The sequence below is a fragment of the Lepisma saccharinum genome, chromosome 10, assembly GCF_977018435.1.
Source record: "Lepisma saccharinum chromosome 10, izLepSacc3.1, whole genome shotgun sequence".
NCBI lineage: Eukaryota > Metazoa > Arthropoda > Insecta > Zygentoma > Lepismatidae > Lepisma > Lepisma saccharinum.
Genome location: NC_139238.1, coordinates 27,907,810 through 27,929,308, shown reverse-complemented (window position 1 = coordinate 27,929,308; position 21,499 = coordinate 27,907,810). Strand labels below are relative to the sequence as shown.

The 21,499-nt window shown below is 37.1% G+C and overlaps 2 protein-coding genes across 2 annotated transcripts in view; both read right to left on the bottom strand.

The window, feature by feature from the left end:
• The window catches only part of LOC145994038 (circadian clock-controlled protein daywake-like), a 155,932-nt gene that overhangs the window by 87,961 nt on the left and 46,472 nt on the right, over positions 1 to 21,499 (bottom strand). The window contains exon 4 of the mRNA XM_083130121.1: positions 20,900 to 21,033. Within this exon, the coding sequence (XP_082986247.1) occupies positions 20,900 to 21,033 (134 nt within the window). The remainder of the gene's footprint in view (positions 1 to 20,899; positions 21,034 to 21,499) is intronic.
• On the bottom strand, positions 1,765 to 21,032 carry LOC145993837 (protein takeout-like). The gene is made up of 3 exons (XM_083129673.1): positions 20,900 to 21,032; positions 16,949 to 17,102; positions 1,765 to 3,289 (listed from the first exon to the last, which is right to left on the bottom strand). Exons 2-3 carry the CDS (start codon positions 17,049 to 17,051, stop codon positions 3,135 to 3,137), a joined length of 258 nt encoding a protein of 85 aa, XP_082985799.1. The 5' UTR covers positions 17,052 to 17,102; positions 20,900 to 21,032; the 3' UTR covers positions 1,765 to 3,134.

Sequence of the window (21,499 nt, the reverse complement as noted above, 5' to 3'; positions counted from 1 at the left end):
ACTGATCCTTGTGCATTTCAAAACTATACGTGATAAAATTAAATATCCTCCTTGCGATAATCTTTAACAGTTTAACTTAAAACACATAAACACAAACGGCGTTACTTTTCGGATCATTAACAAGTTACGGTCTGTTTTAAAAATATATATGAAATTGAAACTTTAAAGGACTTTAATTAATTAAAAACACAATTAACTTCAGCAATACTCTCTGCTGTGACCCACTAAGTACACACACCATGGTGTGATTATGTCGTATCGTTTATAGCCGAAATATCATAAGTTACGCACCAAATTTTCGTTAAAAAAAATACCAAATTGTTCAAGAGACTACCGCAAAAACAAGGCTCATCAAAATCAAGTGCCACTTTCAAAATTTAGATAAAATCCTGGGAATTGATGAAAATTTCCCAGGTGGTAGTTTTGTCATAGCCATCAGGGCCTGACCGAAGGTACCGGGTTCGAGCGAACCACGGTGTTACTAGGAGCGGAATGACAAGGGCTCGTCGGTAGACGTGCCCGGGCTGGCCAAATTCTGGGCGGAATATGACACTCGAATGTCCGACATCGAACCTTCCGGCGCGCGGAATGACGGACGTACCTTACGCCACATCGCATCGACGCGGAAAACCGCGACGAAGCAAGAGCGCAGAGCTGTTGCCTCATTGCCCGTGGCTACCAAAGGAAACATTCTGTTTTCGTTTCCTCCGCATTGTCATGTGCTTTAATGCAGCGGGTGATTAGCCTATTGGGTGGGTGTGGTGGGTAAGGACTGAATTAAAGCTGATTATCGACATTAACCATCATTAACATTAAAACTGCGTGCTACGCAGCTTTCCCCAAAAATAAAGATTCGCGGAGAAAAAAACAATTCTGACATGTCACTATTTAACAAATTTCAATTTTCATTTATTTCAGAGTGAAATAAATGAAAAAATTCCGCAACTCCACTACGTAGCGCTAATTTACATCACAATTCCGTAAAATGGATGAAAAGCCCAAGCATCTCACCACGTAGCGTTCCTCTGAACGCGGGGATCTTAAATAGGGGTGTACTATTAGTACTAGTTGATGGTAGAGACAGCCCTGAACGGGCAGGTACAAATATCTAACTATTCATAAAAATAGACTCATGATTCGTTTCTAGACTGAATTGAGCAATGCAAATGGCAGAATGGATGTAGACTAGCTTACCCTGTTCGGTTTAGAAATAAGACCAGTAGCTCCTGCTTCTCAGATGATTCCAGATTCAAAGACCTCGTGTCGCTCTCATGCGCACGTATATAAACCATCGCTTGGCCTCTCGTCACCTCTTGCTAAAGGCCAGTGTTCTTACCATTTCCTGTAGAAAGCTTATCCTACACATTTCTGAGCAAAAGCTGACAAGGTCTGCCAGGGTCAATATTTCTTAATCGAACAGGGCATGCTACGAATTGGTATATTATTGTTGTCATTATTTAGTGCCACATTTCCACTCAGTGGTGAAAATTTGAAGTATTTTTCCCATTGGCATTCGCTTCCAGATATACCTAAGGGTAGAGAACGCTAGAAAGTGTCCTACAAAAAAAGAAGTGTATATACGACATAGACAGTGTTTACAGAAAGTTCACACCACACGTTACTCAACGTTTTACCTCTTATACCCCAGTGAGGTTGAAATAAAACAGACAAATGTTTGTATCACCACTATTTAATACCACTGAGGCTACACACTGGCCAAAATGTGGTATGAACTTCCTGAGACCATTGCTGTGTGGTGTTAACACCAATGATGTTTTCAGTGTGTATGAAGTTTACGTAGAAGACTTGGTAATAATGCGACGTAATTTGTCACCAGTTTCTTGTAACATGCAGTGGGAAACATACACACATTAAAATCATCACGTTTTATTAATTCAAGTAACATACATGCAATAACAGATAGGAGGAGAACCTTAGAAAATATATCGTTGGAGATATTTTGAATAACACAAGTTTCGGTAACATGAATATGAACTTGTATAGCTAACAGTGAATATTTCCATACACATAGTAGTTTACGGGTGTAGGCTTTGGTTCTTCGTAAGCATATAATTTACAATAATACTTTTTCGGAAATACATTTTCAAAGCTTTTTATTACCTCTACAAGTCAAATCATCTCAATAGTACATAGAACACTACAACACACTGTTTAATCTGCTCGAATACCTGAGTGCAATGAAAATCTATATGTATCCACGAACCATAACAAATAAAGCTACATTCAGCCAAGTGTACTGAATGTTTAACACTAGACCCAAGAACCACGGTATCATAACCATACCTTGCAGAGTTAAGATTACTCGCACAAAGACGTTGCCAGAGGGTTCAATGTATGACATTCCCAGCGAAAATTATTCTTGTCCCACACCACCTTGGAAATATTGCTGGATAAATTCAAAAGAACGAGTTCTGTTGTGAATTTGCCTCCAGATTGCGTTTCCCGTTCTGGCTACCGAAGTTGATGGAGGACATATTGAGCAAATACTGTGATTCGGCCTATGGTACACACCGGAAAACTCTAAAATAACCAGATATGAAGCGAATGCATGCGGAAGAGTTAACATAAAAGAGTCCGGACAAACTCTGGAGAAGAAGATAGAGGAAAACAACAAACCCACACAAAAGGAAGGAACAGAAAAGTCGAAAATAGCATAACTTACTTGGAATGAATCCCATGGATATCAATGGAGCAAAATGGAAAAGGAGACAAAGGAAAATGAAACATACAGTCTGCGTAGCCTTGACCTCAAACCAAAAATAAAACATTTCAGTGAAGATTCCAAGCGAAAAAGGCTACTATTGTCGTGAACAAACTTGAGCCAACAACTTCAAGTGAAGTGCATGAAACGCAGTGAAGAAGATAGCATACTGAATCAAGTACCCAAATCGAAAAACAGAGTAAAATGTTGATCTGCAGTCCAAGGATGCAGTATTTTGTTAAAACCTGATCAGTAACTATCAGCTACGTGTTAATTGAAGTTGAATAAACCTGATGGTATAAATTAATGTGAGATGAATTCAAGACATTTCTGGAGTGTCCTCTAGTTTACTCTGATCTGTTTTCTGATCCCACAGCCTTGTCTTAAAAGTACGTTCTTGCTAGAGTGATCATCATTTGTCTAGGAATACTTGGTCGTAAGGGACATTCTTAATAATTTGGGAGAATATGTATTCTGCCAGTTGGCTGAACATTTCTTCAATCGCTGGTCGTAGGTCGTCGAGGATTACATTCCAGTTCTCGTTTATGAACCCATTCATATGCTTTCCTGAAAAAGAGGACAAATAAGTGTTATTTGTATGTTGAAACAGCAATACTGCATAACTTCAAACTTATTAATATACTAACCTACTAAGGAAAATGCTCTTGTAGACTCCCATATGGTGAAATCTGAACGATATTACCCTGTCCACGTGTCAGGTCAACAAGTTTTTTTTTCCTATTATAATGCTGTATTGATATGATAATTAATTAGATGTTCTTTTACAATATTTTGTATGAATGTGTGTATGTTGAGGCCGAATCAAATTTCAACTATTATAGTTTACATCAATTTATCTGGGGTGGAAGGTGACTTTTGTGAAGACAGCGAAATATCACTTTCTCTTCCACGTTCTGGACTGAATTGTGCAGGCTAACGAGGCACTGGCGTCTGGACTTAGTCAGTATAATCCTCTATCGAACTTGTGTTCTGTTAATATGTTTTTATAATTTTATCTTCATGGATATCATCTTATCGCCTTTCATCCTCGTCTTCGCGATTAGCCAAATGTGACAGAGAAGCGAAGTAAAATAAAACTGCCAGTAAATGTATTATGTATTATTTAGGTTCTTAAATTCTCTGTAAATCCACCATGTATCCTCTTTGTATTTTTATGGTATCTCGAAAGTTGTAGGAAGAGAATGTGACCGTTTATACTTGTTAAAACCTTCGAAAGTAGTGCCGTGGGCGAGATTGGGTGTTGGAACTGTGACTTGGAAGGGAGAGGCTGTTTAGCTCCAATGGGTTTGCATTGCAGGACAAATCTCTTGCAATGCTGCACGGAAATTAGACTGCCGAGCTAGCTAGTGCCTTGGTGCCTATGTTAGAGGTAAAATGGGTTTGTTATTGATGCTCCTTGAAAGTGATTACGGTGAGCCGGACAGTCTAGTGCGCTGTTACCGTGCGATATTGCAAAATGTACACGTCGGGCAGCCTTGCGCCTGTTAAGATAAAGTTGTTTCAAAATTATTTGAACGATTTCAACTCGTTGAATTTTATTCATAAATTGTCAAAGTATTGTACAATTTCGCACATATGTAATGCAACTGTTGAAGTTTAAGTGTCAATCGTTATCGCGAAGTTATCTCACAAATGCTCAATGTGAGCACCCTTTCGTTATTCTGCACACGTTAATACGGTAATCTAGCCCCATCCAGACACGTTTCACCATGTCAGTATGTTCTAATCTAGTTTGCACCGCAGCACAAATGCGATAGAGTTCTTTGCTGGTGAATTTATGAAACTCACGTTGCAAAATCACGACCGAACCTGCTCTCGCAAAATGCTTTCTCAACACCATTGGCAGCCATTTTACAACTGGTCAGCACCTGGCGGCAGAATTTAGAACTACTGGAACCTTTCCCGCAAAAAAACTTAAGGATGTGTTCGAATGTATTTCATGGGATATTCGATCCGTGATTATGTTGTATTGCTCATGGAATATGTTTTTTATCGTTCAAATCATTTTGAAACACGGTGTAAATGGTTAACGTAATACAAGCTTACCCATGGTACAGCGCCTTGAACTCGTGATGTGGAAAACTACCCAAAAAAATGGTTTCCGAGACAGATGGCGACATAGATGGCAGTGCAATCAGTATCGCAACTAATTTTCTTATGAAAGTAATGCGGCTTAGTTAGTTTTTGGAATACGTATATTGTGTAGATTTGTTTGTCTTGAAAGGCGGTACGTGAATTGATGGAAACAGTTATGTTTGTGGAGTGATTTGCAGTCACGAAAGGCATTAATTTGGAAAGAAAAGTAAAATAAAATTAATAAATAAATAGCATGCGTAACACAAGAAGAAACATCGGAATGTGATTCCGGACGTTAGGTGTTGGATTGTGTACTAGAGTATATTTTTCTATGTTATTAGAATATAAATAGTATCCTGATAGATATTTCATACCGAGGCGACAAACCACAAGTGTCGCTTGGAAGCGAGCAGTCCGTAAGCAATGCAGCCTTTCGAACCGTAGGAACACAAGCTTTGACTGCACCGTTTCCTCAAGGAGATTTTAGACCAAAGCGACACGCGACAAACGATATGGGGATTTCACACCAAAGCAACACGTGTCCTTCTGTCCAAGGCAACTTACATACCGAAGCGACACGCGACACATGTCGCTTGGAAACGAGCCAATCAAGAGCAACATTTCACATTGTAGCAGCATGACGGGCAGCAAAGGCCATCGTTCAGTTGGTGAAATCCACAAACGATAAGTGTCGCGTGCCTGTCGCTCTGGTGCGCAATCTCCCTGAAGCAAGACACTCATTGCATCGCGCATGCGCGAACAACAAACCACGGCAACACGTCGCAAGCTATTAAGGAAATGGCCAAGTTTAAGCGACACGTGTGGCTTATCGGGTCGCCTAGATCTGTTGTTTTAACGTGCGGTTTATCGTGTCGCCTAGATCTGTTATTAGCAGCAAACACTTGCTAATAGACTGAAGGCACCATGTCGCTTGTCATTTAGTTGGGAACTCCCCCTGTAGCGCGTCGATTCGGTCTGATAACCCTTCCTTTAAGGAGCTTTCGGACCGAAGTAACAAGTAGCACGCAAGTACGATATATGAACATGTGCTTAACGTGTCGTTTGCTGTTTGGACCCTCATGTGCAATGATGCTATTTCACACTCTGGAAGTGTCTGTGTCACTAGTCACATCAGTGTGAATATCCCGTGTCGCTTGTCCCATTGGTATGAGAGTTTTCTTACACTCATGTCGATGGCACTAAGGAAGTTTTGTGAGTTCCCTCTTGTCGTTTCATGCAATTATCATCACCGTGATTAGTTTCAAGCGGAAGAAACGAGACAGTACATATCAAAAACGCAAATGTTTCAGTATGTATATCTTTAAAAGAAATAATGATGATAATAATAATAATGAACCTAATTCATACACAAAAATGTTGTACGCATCCCGTATTATTAATGAAAGTATAACGATAACAGGACGTGGTCGACTGTATAGAATGTTAGTTAATATCTTCGCGACTAAATATCATATCAATTATCACATTCATAGAAATGCTTCATGTAAAAAGAATCAGACGTTGCAGCGAAAACTCCATTTACTTCCATTATGAGCAGACAAATACCATGCAGCGAAACCGACACCAGCGCCTCTAGCGGTATCATTCCTGAGTGGAACTGGGACCTCCGAGATGCGTATGCTAAAATAGAATTGTTGAAAGTTGGCAGAAACAATGGACAATTACAGGGAAGACTAATGGGAAAAATATTATTCAATTCAACCACTTAAGAACCTTGGTATCAAGACATTAACCTCTCAAGAAACTCTTTAACAGGTGTTCTTAGATGTCGGCTAAATTACACCCTAGCACCTAAAGACCTGTACACTAGGAAGATTGTTCAGTCCCCAATCTGTCAGTGTGGTGCAACTGAAGGAACACCTGATCATTCTTTAGAGACCTAAAAGAAGCAGGATATGATGTCCCATACGCCTTGTCAAAGCTTTTGAGGAACCCAACGAAGAAAATAATATATGTACTTAAAAACTACACTGTAAAAAAAATACACTTTCTGCACACTTCCTCGAAACTACTTTTGATCACTTCTTGTACACATTAAATGTGCACAAGAAGTGTACAGGAAGTGCTTCAATAGTGTACAGGAAGTGCTAAAAAGTGTACAGGAAGTGTACAAAAAGTGCAGCAAAAGAAGTGTACAGGAAGTGTGCAAGAAGTGCTTCCAATATAAAGGTGTCCCAAAAGTGTGTAAGAAGTGTGCTGCAGAAACTACTTTTGATCACTTCTGGTACACTTTACACATTTGGAACACTTGTGAAAATACTTGAGCGACACTTTCAGAACACATTGAAAACACTTCTTGCACACATGAGATATATCGCAATTCAGTACTCATACTTAGTTTCTAGAATAAAAATACAGTTGACTCACATTTAACTTGACAATTGAAGGAGGAAAAAGCAACAACTTTCAACTGTGAACCTTAAATTTTGTGTGATACACGTATCATACGTGTTTGTTTTTCTGCAACGCTTTTTTTTTTTTTTTTTTTTTTTTTTTTTTTTTTTTTTTCCCGTTCATCCGTTTAGAGGGTTATGTCCCTCTCTTCGGTACGTGCTGATACTTTTAAATATATAATAATAATAATAGATAGGCTAAGTGCACTTTTTCTATTTTTGGGATTATGAAATGAACACTAACCTGGTCTTGAAATGACCTTGGATTTTCATTGCTATATTATATAACACCCTACTTTCATTCTTATGTTAGTAAATAAATACCCTTTCTTGTAGTTTGATTATTAGTTGCAATATGAAGGGTATAAATGTGGTCGTAATTGTGGTGGATGATGAATGGTGTATAGTTCATAATCAGGATGTCTGGGCCCGATGGTCAGAGTATACAGAGTTAAAAGATGTTGTAATGGAGTATACAATCTGTACGGGTAGCAGTCGTGTATTGCATCTTCACGGATTGTGTGAACCAACGGTGGGTGTTCTTTGTTCATCCTGTTATTTATATATTCTTTTCGCAATGCCTCTAGGTGAAGTGTTAAATGTGGAAAACTTATTCGTGTATATAAGAGTCGAGTTGGGCTTGGTAGTTTGATTCTGTATGCCAGTCGACATGCATGTCTCTCTATGATTTGTAGTCGTTCATAGAACGAGTCCTCTGCTGGGAGCCATGCTGTGTGTCCATACGTAAGTACGGGCCGAAGAAAGGCCAGATAGGTATTTAGGAGGATGTTTGCTCGAAGTCCCCAATTCGTGCCGACAAGTCTCTTCATCAGCTGTAGTCTGTTTTTGGCTTTCTTTTTGATGTTCTGCAGGTGTGGTGTCCATGTTAGTTTTGTGTCAAATATGACACCAAGGTATTTGACGCTGTTGGTAGGTATTATGCGTGTGCCACGGATCTTAAGATCTAACAGACTTGGATTTCTTTGTATCCGTGAGCGACATCCTGTAGGAAGAAATATTATGGCTTGAGTTTTTGCGCTATTGATGGTGAGTCTCCAAGTGTCGCACCATCGTTGAAATACATTAATAGCTGGTTGCATAATGCGATTTATTGCTTGAATTGTAGAACCACAAGCCAGTAGAGCTGTATCATCAGCGTATTGGTATGTTGACACCTGAGAGAATGTTGGCATATCTGCGACATAAAGTAAGTAGAGCAGTGGAGATAAAACCGATCCTTGCGGTACTCCGGCGTTCAAGAAGATAGGGTGAGACATGTTGTTATTTATTGTTACATATGCCATTCGGTTGGTAAGAAAGTTGAAAATTAAACGAATGTAACAGAGAGGAAGGCGAAACTTATGCAGTTTATATATGAGGCCGGTGTGCCACACTTTATCGAATGCCTTTTCAAGATCGAATAGTATTAAACAAGAGGGTTTAGATGTATTGTACTGGTTGTAGATTCGATTTGAGAGTCTTAGTAGGTTATCCAAGACGCTAAAGTGTGGCCTAAATCCGGCTTGGTGGATCGGGAGAAAATTATTTGACGATAAGTGAGAGTGTAATCGGCGGACTAAAATTTTTTCAAGGATTTTGCTGAGTATTGATGTTAGTTGTATAGGTCTATAGCATTTTGGATCTGTACGATCTTTATCAGGTTTCGGAAACATGAGTACTTTCGACACTTTCCATTCGACAGGGTAATATCCAGTGCGAAGGATTAAGTTGTATATCAAGGCGAGAAATGACAACATTGCTAGTGGAGCTTTCTTTATCAAAACATATGTTATGGAATCAAACCCTGGGGCAGTGTTTCTTTTGTTTCGGACTGCGTTTGTTATATCATCTGTGGTAATTAAAGTAGTAAGAGGGTGATTTGCGTTGGTAGCATGATGAGGGCTGGGTTGCAGTTGTCTATTTTCAGGATGTACCTTCCTTGTTATTTGAGATTCTAATCTGCTATTAGGAGCAAGTGGAAGCGGAGGAGTAAATGTGTCTTGGAGAATTTGTGCAAATTCATTTGCCTTTTCGTAATCATTTGTAAGAGCTTGTTGTTGTGAGAGAAGAGGATACGTAGTACTTGTATGTTTTCCTGTAAGCATATGAAATCGTTTCCAGAATTTGCTAGGATGGCTTTCAGCATCAAGGTGATTGCAAGTGTCGATCCACTGACGTTGTTTGTGTGCCTTTATGTAGTTATGGACAGTTCTTATCCATTGACGGTGAACTCGCAGACATTCAGGATTCCTTGTTTGTACGTATTCCCGATAGGCACGACGTGATGCAGTCACTAGATGAAGGTATTTAGGTGGTAGTTTAGGTTTAAAACTGTTCACAGTTATCTGTGGTATATGTGTACTTGCTGCTTGTTTGACTTCTGTCGTGATGTTTTCTACAGCCTTATCTAGCTCGTTAGAGTTCGTTGGAGGGGTGAAATTTTGAAAGACAGTGGAGAGATCTTCTCGATAACCTTCCCAATTTGCTCTGTTATAATCATAGATCCGCTTTGGAGGAACCTGTTTGTGTTGAGTATAGTGGTGCACTGGTAGAGTTATTTTAATTGGTGCATGATCACTTCCTATCGGTGCTAGGACTTCTATGTTAATTTTGTCAGCTAAGGAAGGTGATACAAAAACTACATCGGGGGTTGTGTTCTGCAACGCACGTACCTTCTACTTATATAGTCCAGAATCAAAAAGATTGCTCATGGGAGATTCACTTTTATTCACTGCAGTACATTTTCTTCTTTAATTTGTATCTTAGATGTTCACATATTTTTTGAAGAGTGTTAAAGCACAATTTTTCACTATGATTGCAATCAAACGTATCATTATTTGTTGTACAAAAACTTATGTTTCTTGTACACATTTTGACAGTACCATCTAGCGGCCGGTGTAGGAAACTCAGTATAAAGTAAGTATATTCTGAGTTTTTTTCAGAATATTAGGTTACACAACAACATAAAGACTCGCTTCGAGTAATTATCTATATACATGAGTTTCAATTTTCGACAAAGTATTTTCATACTACACTCGACGAAACTGGACAATCGTTATTTCAAATTCAGAAGCACGCTCACGCACATACAGTAAATTTAACCAAACGTTTTGTTTCTCTTTACTTACATATATATCATTTTGTCATATGATTTTGTTTACGAGTACCAAATTTCGTCTGACCAAATTTTTTGGTATTCTTAAACAAAATTATTTAGTAATTACAAGCAACATTTGGTTATCGGAAACAAAAAGCATAACCAAACAGCTCAACCAAACTTTTTTGGTAATTCCAAACAAACCAGTTTTTTCTGTGTAAGGCGAAGTAAGTGGCGTTACATAATAATGATGATGACAAGTTTCCAGCAACAACCAGCCCCCCGAAGTTAAAGATCTGTTTTGGTGTGCTTTAAAGATGAATAGTTCGATTTAAGAAAATCTATTAATTTCCTCGGAACATTCAACTTGCTCCTTCTTCAATTTTAATGAGATTTATCCAATTATCAAATTGGTACATTAAACAAAAAGTATTGATAGTTTCATGATGCAATGCGATTTCCAGATGTTCCAGGAAAAAAATAGTTATATTTTGTTATTGTTTAATGTTGCTTGCTTTCAAGTGTGTTACTTCTTTATATAATGAAATTGATTTATGTTCATAAGATATTCATTTGTCAAAAAAGTATAAAATAACAATCGATATGACCAACAACACAAAATGAAATCATGTGCTACAAAAGTGTCCAAGAAGTGTACAGACTTACTTTAAACAAAAGTGTACAGAAAGCGTTGAAGAAGTGCACACAACTTTGAATGTGTCCCCAAAGTGTGCAACAAGTGTACAAAATTTCGTCATTTCGGGTTGCACACATCTAGAACACTTTAAGTACACTTTTGCAACACCTTCAGTACACATCTTGTGCATATTATATGCAAGAAAGTGTACCAAAAGTGTACAAGAAGTGTATTTTTTTTACAGTGTATATTGTGAGAGAAAATATTATATTATGTATAACATTATGAAATTGTAAAATTATAAAATGTAAAGCAACTGTAACTGGTGCATAGCAGCAGAGCTACAACCAAATATACATTTATATATATATATAAAAATATATATACTTCGTGTGTACAGTGGGATCCATAAGTATTACCGTGCAAATTGTCCATCACCATATTCGTGCACTTTATTTGACCCAATAAGAGCTTCAAGAATTAAAAGAAAACTCAAAACAAGCTGTTGACAACTTCTTCACCAGCATTCATAAAAATCCATCGCTTAAAGACACACAGGATGTAAGGGGAAAATTAATGAAAATAATCATGGACAATTTGCACGGTAATACTCGTGGATCCCACTGTACTCCGTATACGGGCCGCAACCTGATGACGTCAAAAGATTAGTCGTTTGTTTTGGCGAAATACATGTATTTGAATGAGAGATTTGTACGATAAAAAGTTCCTGTAAATCTATTCATTTCAGAGCAAGAACAATAATTGTCATCGCAAACTAAACATAGTAAGCTCCTGATCATTTACAAGTAAATTATGGGTTTGTATGTAGTACAACATTTAATTAGATGTTAGAAAAATAAGTCTATGTTCAATCAGTGCTATGTGTACGACATTTAGGAATTTGTGAATATAGCTGAATGGTAATATTAATAATTACATGAATGCCGACTTTGTAACTGAGTCATTCCATGCCAAATCAACACAGATATGTGGAATTTTTAACCTGACCATCTCCGATTTTCATGAAATTTGGGGTATTGAAACTATGCATGGAACTTAGTAAGTATAAAAATTTTTAGTTTCGTGCGTCTTGTAATTGTTAAATTATTCAAGGTCAAAGTTAGCATAAATTGCCCTTTTTGAGCCCGCTTAGCTATACTAAATCTGCTGTAACTCCGCCCCTATTTTGCCTAGGAAGCTCAAATAAAGCTTATTGTACAGGCAATTGAACAAGCTTTCCAGTTATATATAACAAGCCTACCTTTGGACAAAAATATAATTTTGTCACGTGACCTTGACTTTTGACCTTGAATATCTCAAAACATGTCATCACCAAAAATCGTGACAAAAATATATTTGGTCCCTCATACCATACTCTAAAACATACCAAAAAATCATTCTGGGACTGCAATGGGATCAGAAGATACAAAATAATATGTGTAACTATGTGACTGATAAAAGCCCCATTCCATGAACTATGAACAGTCAAATGTCCCTTAACACTCCCTACAAAATGTGAAGGAGTTATCCTGGGTATAATTGGTCATGAAAGAAATAGGTTAGGCACAGGGAGATCCCTAGCCGTGTGAGTCAAGCGCAGGTCCGGCATATTGTTGACCGCCATATTGAATTCAACGCAAAAATTTCAAAGGAAAGGGGGTTATGTGATATATCAAATCAGGCTAGAAATGAAGTGACGAAGGATTTTCCAACATATATTTAACCATCAAAAATTTATTACTGCATGCTTGTAACCATTTTCTCCTTTTCGAGGTGTTAAAAACAAAGCATTGGAATGCTCCTAACGTGTTAGGAACTCATCGAGATCACGCTGACATCTTGGGAGAGAAAGAAGTATACGCACCATTGCACATGATTTTAATCAGCTACATTCACCAAATAGTTGAATAGTGAAGAATATTGGGAAAAGTATCTCAAACAATTACGTGATACTTCCTTTGGAATGAAAAATTATTCAGTGACGAGGCAAATTTTTATGTTCACGGTGAAGTTAATAAAAATAATATGCAAAACCTGTGATTTGCTCAGTCGAATGGTTGTTGCTGGTAAGCTAATTATGTGGTATAATGTATGGCGAACGGAAATGGTTGGTCCATATTCAACAACGGAACCTTAAATGGTGAGGGCTTCTTGGATTTTTAAGTGAACAGGTTTTTTCACCCTTGCTTACGGGATATGGCACTTTTCGAGAGTTTTGAAACACGACAGAGTGTGACCACACTATGTAGATATTTTCGCAATTTCTTCATGGTAATTTTCTAGGTAGATTGATGGGCACACGGGGATCTATTAAAAGGCCTGCACATTCCCCAGATCTAACATCTTAAGAGGACTTTTACCTTCAGAAACATTTGAAGAGAATGGTGCATGCACTAAAAGTCCCTGATATTGACCATCTGAGAGAAGGCATAGTTGCTGCTTGCGATGTTGTTGCACATGCTACATTGCCAAATGTTCTATGCGAGTGTGAGAGACTCAACGAGTGTGCTCACAGGAACATTGACAACATTATAATGTGCATATATCGTAAGTGAAAGATATATGTATGACTTTTTGCAGGCGTAAGATACGTTGGAAAATCCTTCGTCACTTCATTTCTCGTGAAATTCTAGCCTCATTTGATATATCACATCACCCCCTTTCCTTTGAAATGTTTGCGTTGAATTCATAATGGCGGTCAATAATATGCCGGACCTGCGCTTGACACACACGCCTAGAAATCTCCCTTTGCCTAACCTATTTATTTCATCTCCCTGTGCCTAACCTATTTCTTTCATCGCCCTGTGCCTAACCTATTTCTTTCATGACCAATTATACCCAGGATAACTCCTTCACATTTTGTAGGGAGTGTTAAGGGACATTTGACTGTTCATAGTTCATGGAATGGGGCTTTTATCAGTCACATAGTTACACATATTATTTTGTATCTTCTGATCCCATTGCAGTCCCAGAATGATTTTTTGGTATGTTTTAGAGTATGGTATGAGGGACCAAATATATTTTTGTCACGATTTTTGGTGATGACATGTTTTGAGATATTCAAGGTCAAAAGTCAAGGTCACGTGACAAAATTATATTTTTATCCAAAGGTAGGCTTGTTATATATAACTGGAAAGCTTGTTCAATTGCCTGTACAATAAGCTTTATTTGAGCTTCCTAGGCAAAATAGGGGCGGAGTTACAGCAGATTTAGTATAGCTAAGCGGGCTCAAAAAGGGCAATTTATGCTAACTTTGACCTTGAATAATTTAACAATTACAAGACGCACGAAACTAAAAATTTTTATACTTACTAAGTTCCATGCATAGTTTCAATTCCCGAAATTTCATGAAAATCGGAGATGGTCAGGTCAAAGGCTGTGTTGATTTCGCATGGAATGACTCATCTATTATATTACTTTATTTAACACGAAAAAATGTTGATTGTTATTTATGTGTCTGTTTTATTGCTCATACGTTGTCTGAAATTGTGCAGTTTAAAGTGTAAGAGTCACGTCTTTAACACATTTTCTTTCCAGTCACAGTAAAGGATATTCACTTACTTCTTCACGCTATGTTCCAGTTTACAAGAATTATGTGATTGATATACATGACGTGACAGAAACACAATATACATCAATAGAATTTTACGACTTTGTTCAATTTTATTAGCATATTTCACAAATACATTGTGGATAATTTTGTACCTTTGTACTCGGTAATGGATGTTATATTTTCGCTTTGTCGATTATTTCTGTCAAAAACAGGAAGATCTTTTTGGTTATTGCAACGTAGTTAACAAACTAATTATATAAAAACGTGTACTTGTGTCACCAGCATTTAAGGTATTCGGGAATGTAGACAAGTTGTAGACAAGTTACTAAAGTGAAAATATACTATGTAAAGAATAACGATTATTACATTTTGATAGTCAGTCATTGTGATTTCATGTAACACATTTGATTGATTTACATTTATGCTCTGTGGAAAAGTAGGAGAGCGAGATATTATCTCAACCTCTCAACCTGTTCTAAATATCGCAAGAACAAGGGGAAAATATAATTATCAACTTATATGTCAGCAAATATTTGCATGACATGATTTCAGTACATGTCCAGGTATAGTTAGAACTAAATTGTCGTTATTAGGGGTGAATGAAACACGCTGATATATATATATATATCTTACGCCTTATCCTGAAAATAACTTGGCTAACTTGTCTCTTGTTTTTTTTTACCATTATCTAGTATGCTTACCAAAAAGGAATATAATTATAAGGACTTTAGAATACGATATTCTTTTAACAATAATCTCCTGATAGAGCATGAGGTTTATTGCATCCTCTTGCTTTTTGCTTTGGGCTTCTTAATTAAAGTAAGTTGCTTGCAAGTTGCAATAATATTCTCAACGAGTTTAATGTTCCGTGTGATCGAAAATCCCTTTTCATAGGCTTGAATTACTGTTAGGTGATTTAAGATTGCTATTCCTAGCATTTAGGTATTGCGAATAGGTTAGGCTAGACGATTGTTGCATTATCATTTGTACACTTTCTCTCTTTGCTGCATGTTAAGATTTTGATGCGGAAAAGATTTTTTTAAAAAACTGTAACCTACAACCAAACCACGGGAACTTGTGCATCCAAATATTTACCACATTTCTAGAAAATTAAACATTTATCAAATTAGACACGGGAATTGAGTTTCTAAAGTTGGAAAGCTTATTTAATACGAAATTCTGATCTTACAAGCTCTTTCCTCAACCATCTGTACGTAAACGTTTACAAAATTATCTTGCATACATAACTTGGAAAGTAAGTTCTCATTCCACAGCAAATTAATAGCAATTATAGAGGAAAAGGTCTTTTTATGTTGTCATTTTCGGAGGGAAAAAATTAATATATCAAGTACCTGTCTTTAAAATGCATATGTATAAAATATATACTTAAATGTAATAGCATGCTAAAGTATAGAAGGTCTCCATTTTTTTTAAAAAAAAGGAATTTCCATAAAATGGTAAAATGATGTATTTTAAAATTGTGGTTTACTTATGGGCTACTAGTGACAATATCACAAAAGCAACCAAAATTTTAAAAAAACAGTCATCGTTAAAACATTATAAAATTAATATTTATGAATAATCTGTTGTTTTGAAAATCACGCGAAATTGGAAAAATCGAAACTAAAAAAACATCCAAATATTTGTTGGAAATGTGATCCCAACATTAGACCTCATGTCATAACTCATATTTAGATCATCACGCTATTTTTCTTCTTCAATTTATTTTCGCTCTCTGTGGTACATATTTCACAAACAAATCATGGCATTATAAAAGCCCACATTTGTTTTATATACCGCTAATATCATAGCCTATACAAAGCAGATGAGAATTCAGAAAACGCTGAGTTAAAACATACCTTCAAAAAGTTTTCGGAGGTCGCAATTCTATAACAGCGTCCAAAGACGAAACTAACCACTACTCTCTCTTGCGAATTAGTGTCGCAACCTTTGTCCTTGACAGATAACCAGTTCCCATAGCCTCTGCCAGCCTGCAGCACCCGGAAGCGCTGATAACCCAAAACCCATATTTAAACCTACGCCCATATTTAGACCTTCTCCTCTATACTAACGACGATAATTCTTTACGACCTTGCCGTAAGTTCCAAATGTAGGATGACATTTTATCTACGAGATCGCCTTTTTTCCATTGGTAATTTGAAAAATAAAGGTACTTTATGGAGAACGGTAAAGATTCGATTTTTTTTATCAATATTATTTACGTATTTTCAATGTCATATAACATTTGAAACGTTCTTCAGGGGAAAGCAACATTCTGAACGAATAAGAGGGGACTATTCACTCATAAAACTAAATATTATACTGTTACAAAGCACTTTGTTAAATGTTGTAAATGGACTATACTTGACTAATCCAATTTTTTTTGATAACATACAAGGGCAGACTTCTACATACGATTTACACTTACCAAGCGTTTTGTCACCGTTGAAAAGATTTTCAAGGTCGATATACATTCTTTCGGTGTCAAACTTGAAAAATATTTTTTTTAACTTTAATGTACTCCAAGCCATCCTTCTTTGTTATAAGGTCATATGTGTTCGTCATTGTCACGTTTGTGTTAACTGTAAGAATAAGAAGTGATCACTCATACATATAATTTTATGATGGATTACACAGGCCTGCGATGAAAAAAATACAAGGGAAGTGATAGGTGAACTTTATGTATTTTGTGGTGCTGAGTTAAAAAAAAAATAAAGAAAAATGTCTATCACGTCACGTTTTCTTGAAAAATTTAATTGTACTTGGATTTGTATGAACATTTACCATTAATATGTTGTTTAGGCATGGAATATCTTTCCTCCCTGCCTGACCATCATTCTACCGTGGTGAAACGTTACCCCTCGGTGACTCCCCATCGACTTCCCTCCCTCCCTGTCGCAATCGCTCTCGACCAATAGCGTCGCGCAAATCCTTATCTTGGTTCGCCTACTGTGCAGGAACGCTCGCTAAGCCAGTGTAATCGGCAGTCACCTTCCAGTTGTGTCGAGCTTTATCTGGATTGATCCTGAACGTGTTATTCGTAAGACTGAATTCTCGCGACTTGTCTGGAGGCAGCAGAAACGATATAAAACAGATGTCCTCATGAGGGACTCAGTTTATCGCTCTTTAACCCAGCAGATCATGTACTTACCATGTTCATAGTAAGATAAAAGACGTGGAAATTTGTAGGTTCGTCTCAATTTGTCTTTCATGTGTAGTGTCGTGCGTGCGCTGATACAGTGACAAGTGGAAACTGCATCACAAAAACAATTGTAACTGGTGTTTTCCTCTGTGCGTTTCGTGAACCATGGCTTCGAGTTCGAGACGTTGTGAAAATGTGCCAGATGACTTTTGTTACATATGCGGCGAATATAGTGCTCTTAAACATCGCATGAGGAGCATTACAAACTATGTAAGAAAACTTTATCTTCCGTATTTTGGCATGAAACTCGGAGACCAGGGCAAATCGTGGGCTCCTCATAAAGTGTGTGTGCAGTGTCTCAATGATCTACGCTTATGGCTCAACGGAAAGAAGACTGCTTTACGCTTTGGAATTCCTATGACATGGAGGGAGCCGAGGAACCACTGTGATGACTGTTACTTTTGTGCCTGCCATGTCCGTGGGTATAACCGAAAAAATCATAAGCTAATCTCTTATCCTGAGAACATTCTATCGGCCATACGCCCCGTTCCTCATGGACCTGATGTGCCAGTGCCTTTGCCTCCAACTGAATTACCAGTCATCTCTTCAGAGTCTTCAGACTCGGAACATCCAGACGGCCAAGGCTCCGATACCGAATATAAGCCCTCTGGAGGCGATTCACCTCAGCCCTTCTCTCAGGTTGAACTTAATGATCTGACTAGAGATCTGGGTCTTTCGAAAGAGGCAGCTGAATTGTTGGGCTCCAGATTGAAAGAAAAACATTTATTGCCCAAAGGAACCACTTTTTATTGGTACAGGAATAGAGAAAAGGACTTTGTTCAGTACTTTGAGGAAGCGGAGAACCTGGTCTATTGTTCTGATATTCCCGGATTGATGAGCAAATTTAATATCACCTACGATAAAGATCAATGGAGACTGTTTATAGATTCATCGACAAGGAGCCTGAAAGCTGTCCTTCTTCATCACGGAAGCCAGTATGCATCTGTACCAGTTGCACACTCGGTACATTTACAAGAACGCTATGAAAACCTGGCTCTCGTCCTCAACAACATAAAATATGCCGACCACAGTTGGACCATTTGCGGTGATTTGAAAGTTATCTCCATGCTTCTTGGTCAACAAGGTGGATATACAAAGTTCCCATGCTTCATTTGTGAGTGGAACAGCCGTGCAAAGACTCAACATTGGGTCAAGAAAGAATGGGCTAAAAGACAAAATCTTGAACCAGGCACCAAGAATGTGATTCGGAACAGCTTATAGTTGACCCAAAAAAAGTATTGTTACCCCCGTTGCATATCAAATTAGGTGTAATGAAGCAATTTTGTCAAGGCTATTCCAAAAGATGGCGATTGTTTCAAATACCTGTGCAAAAAGTTTCCAGGTTTATCCGCAGCCAAGTTGACAGAGGGAATCTTTGTTGGTCCAGATATCCGCAAGCTCATGAAGGATAAAGACTTTGAGACTAGCATGACAACAAAGGAGAGAGAAGCTTGGGTTACCTTCAAAGATGTGGTCAGTAAATTTCTTGGGAATTACAAGGATCTTGACTATAAAGCAATTGTTATGAATATGCTGGACAAATTTCAAGCGTTGGGTTGCTCCATGAGTGTCAAACTACATTTCCTTCACTCACATGTGGACTATTTCCCCAAAAATTTAGGAGCAGTCAGCGAAGAACAGGGTGAAAGGTTCCACCAAGATATTAAAGATATGGAGCGCAAATATCAAGGACGATGGGACAAGAACATGCTCGCCGACTACTGTTGGATGTTAACACGAGAGAGGCCTGAGATTGCATATAAAAGAAGAACGTCAAAAAGAAGTTTCAAAGGCAAAAGGGTACGTACGTAAATATAAACTTTGTTTGTTTTTGGTTTTGTTGTTTGTTCAGTTTACAATTTGTGTCAAACGTTCATGTACACATACATTGCTCCTCGTGGTCAATCGTCTATTTTATGTACGTTACCTTAATAAACACAAATGAACAGAATACGTTGGTGCTTTTTTTCTAGAAACTTCACCATAATGGGATGTAAAAAGTGTAAACGCAAGGGAAGTTTGTGTTTTTCTCTCGACCAGAGGCGGCTCGTGCGATCTGGCAACAGTGGTTGTAATCAATTTGCAATAAATCAATTTGCATCACCAAGCATCGATTTTACATAGATTTAAATGGATCAAAACCACTGTTTCCAGATAGTGTATGCAAAATTGTTTGCGAAAATTCCTTTTCACATAGGATTTTAGCAAAAATATTGATATCGATTTTACAAAAAATCCTGACGTGATGGAAAAAAATGGAGGTCATTTTCGAAATCAGCACACCCAATAACATAAAACTCAGCGAACACGTCTCTTGTATTTTTCAACAACTTCAATTTCGCAGGCCTGTGTTATTAATGCAACATTCATACATGACAAACATTTTAATAATAACCATTATATTTGAGTACAAAATATAATTTTCTTGTTGATGTAAATTCTTACGAATTGTGCTTGAATTTTGATACGCCTTGCTTATTTTCAACATGAATATGTTTTATTTGTTTTCTGTTAATGTTATCAAAATTTATAGTTTCTGGATTTATATGTGATTCAAGTGATAACGGAAGCGAAATTCATTTTCGGCTTATAAACATTTGCAGAACTGTCCAATCTTTTATTGATTCCATTGCCAGGACAACAGGGCGTGAAAAGACGAAAAGTAAGTTGAGTTGCGTGAGATGATGTTAACTTTGTGAAAAACACTGTTATAAAGGAAAACCCGCAGCTTAATTGAAATGTGATTGTATTTGTGAATATCGTTGTGTTATTTTGCAGTGATTGTTTAAAGGTAAAATGTGTTATTAAACTTGTAAAATGGCAAGAAGCTATTTCTTTTTCTAATCGTACGTCCTGATAATGCTCACTGTAGTATAAAATTAACGATTAATTTCAATTTTTTTAAAATTATAAATTGCCTTATTTAAGACGTTCATTCTCTAGAAGTAAACGTAATCAATTTCTTACCTTATTATTGTTGTTAACTCTGTAATTGAATGGTGAGATTTATTGATTTATTTAATTTATGTAACGAATGTGTTTTAAGTTTACTGGGACGCTTGAATTTTATGCTTGAAAGTTGATGTTAGCATTAAATATAAGGCGTTACATACAAGTGTCATTAAACATTTCTAGATGTTTGAAGTTCAGCCAATCACGTCAGCTGCTTGTACTTACTGCATGTTACGTTGCTCTGACCTTCTCCAAGTATGGGAAGCAGAAGCACCTTCCCGTTGATTTTGTAAGGACCTAGGATTTTGAATGTAGGTAGCGTCAAATCCAGTTCAATCCATCTCGCCTTCAAATCTGTCCTGGAAGTTAAAGATAGAATTTATTGAGAATTTCAAGCAGCAAGAAATTAAAGGATCAAGGATCTATTAGAGTCTTTACAGTAATAACAATAATAAGTAATAGAAGTCTTGACCTTTAGAGAATTTACTGCAAAAAGGAAGTAAGAAATCCAAAATATTTACTTCTAGAAAATCAAAATGTTTAATAAGACAATTTACTGGCAAAGCAAAATTAGAAATTCACGCATATAAATGGTGATAATTTACAGCAAGAAGGACATGAAATTACGACGTTCAGTTCGAGGGAATTTGAAGAAGAAACAAATAAGAAATCAAAGCATACATTTAGAAAATAAGAACTCGAAGCATTTTATTAGGAAATTTCCAACAATAAGACAGTAAGGAAACTAGACATTCAATAACAGAATTCATATCTGGATAAGAAAGTAAGAAATAGGTACATTGAGTTTGAGAAAATGTATAACTA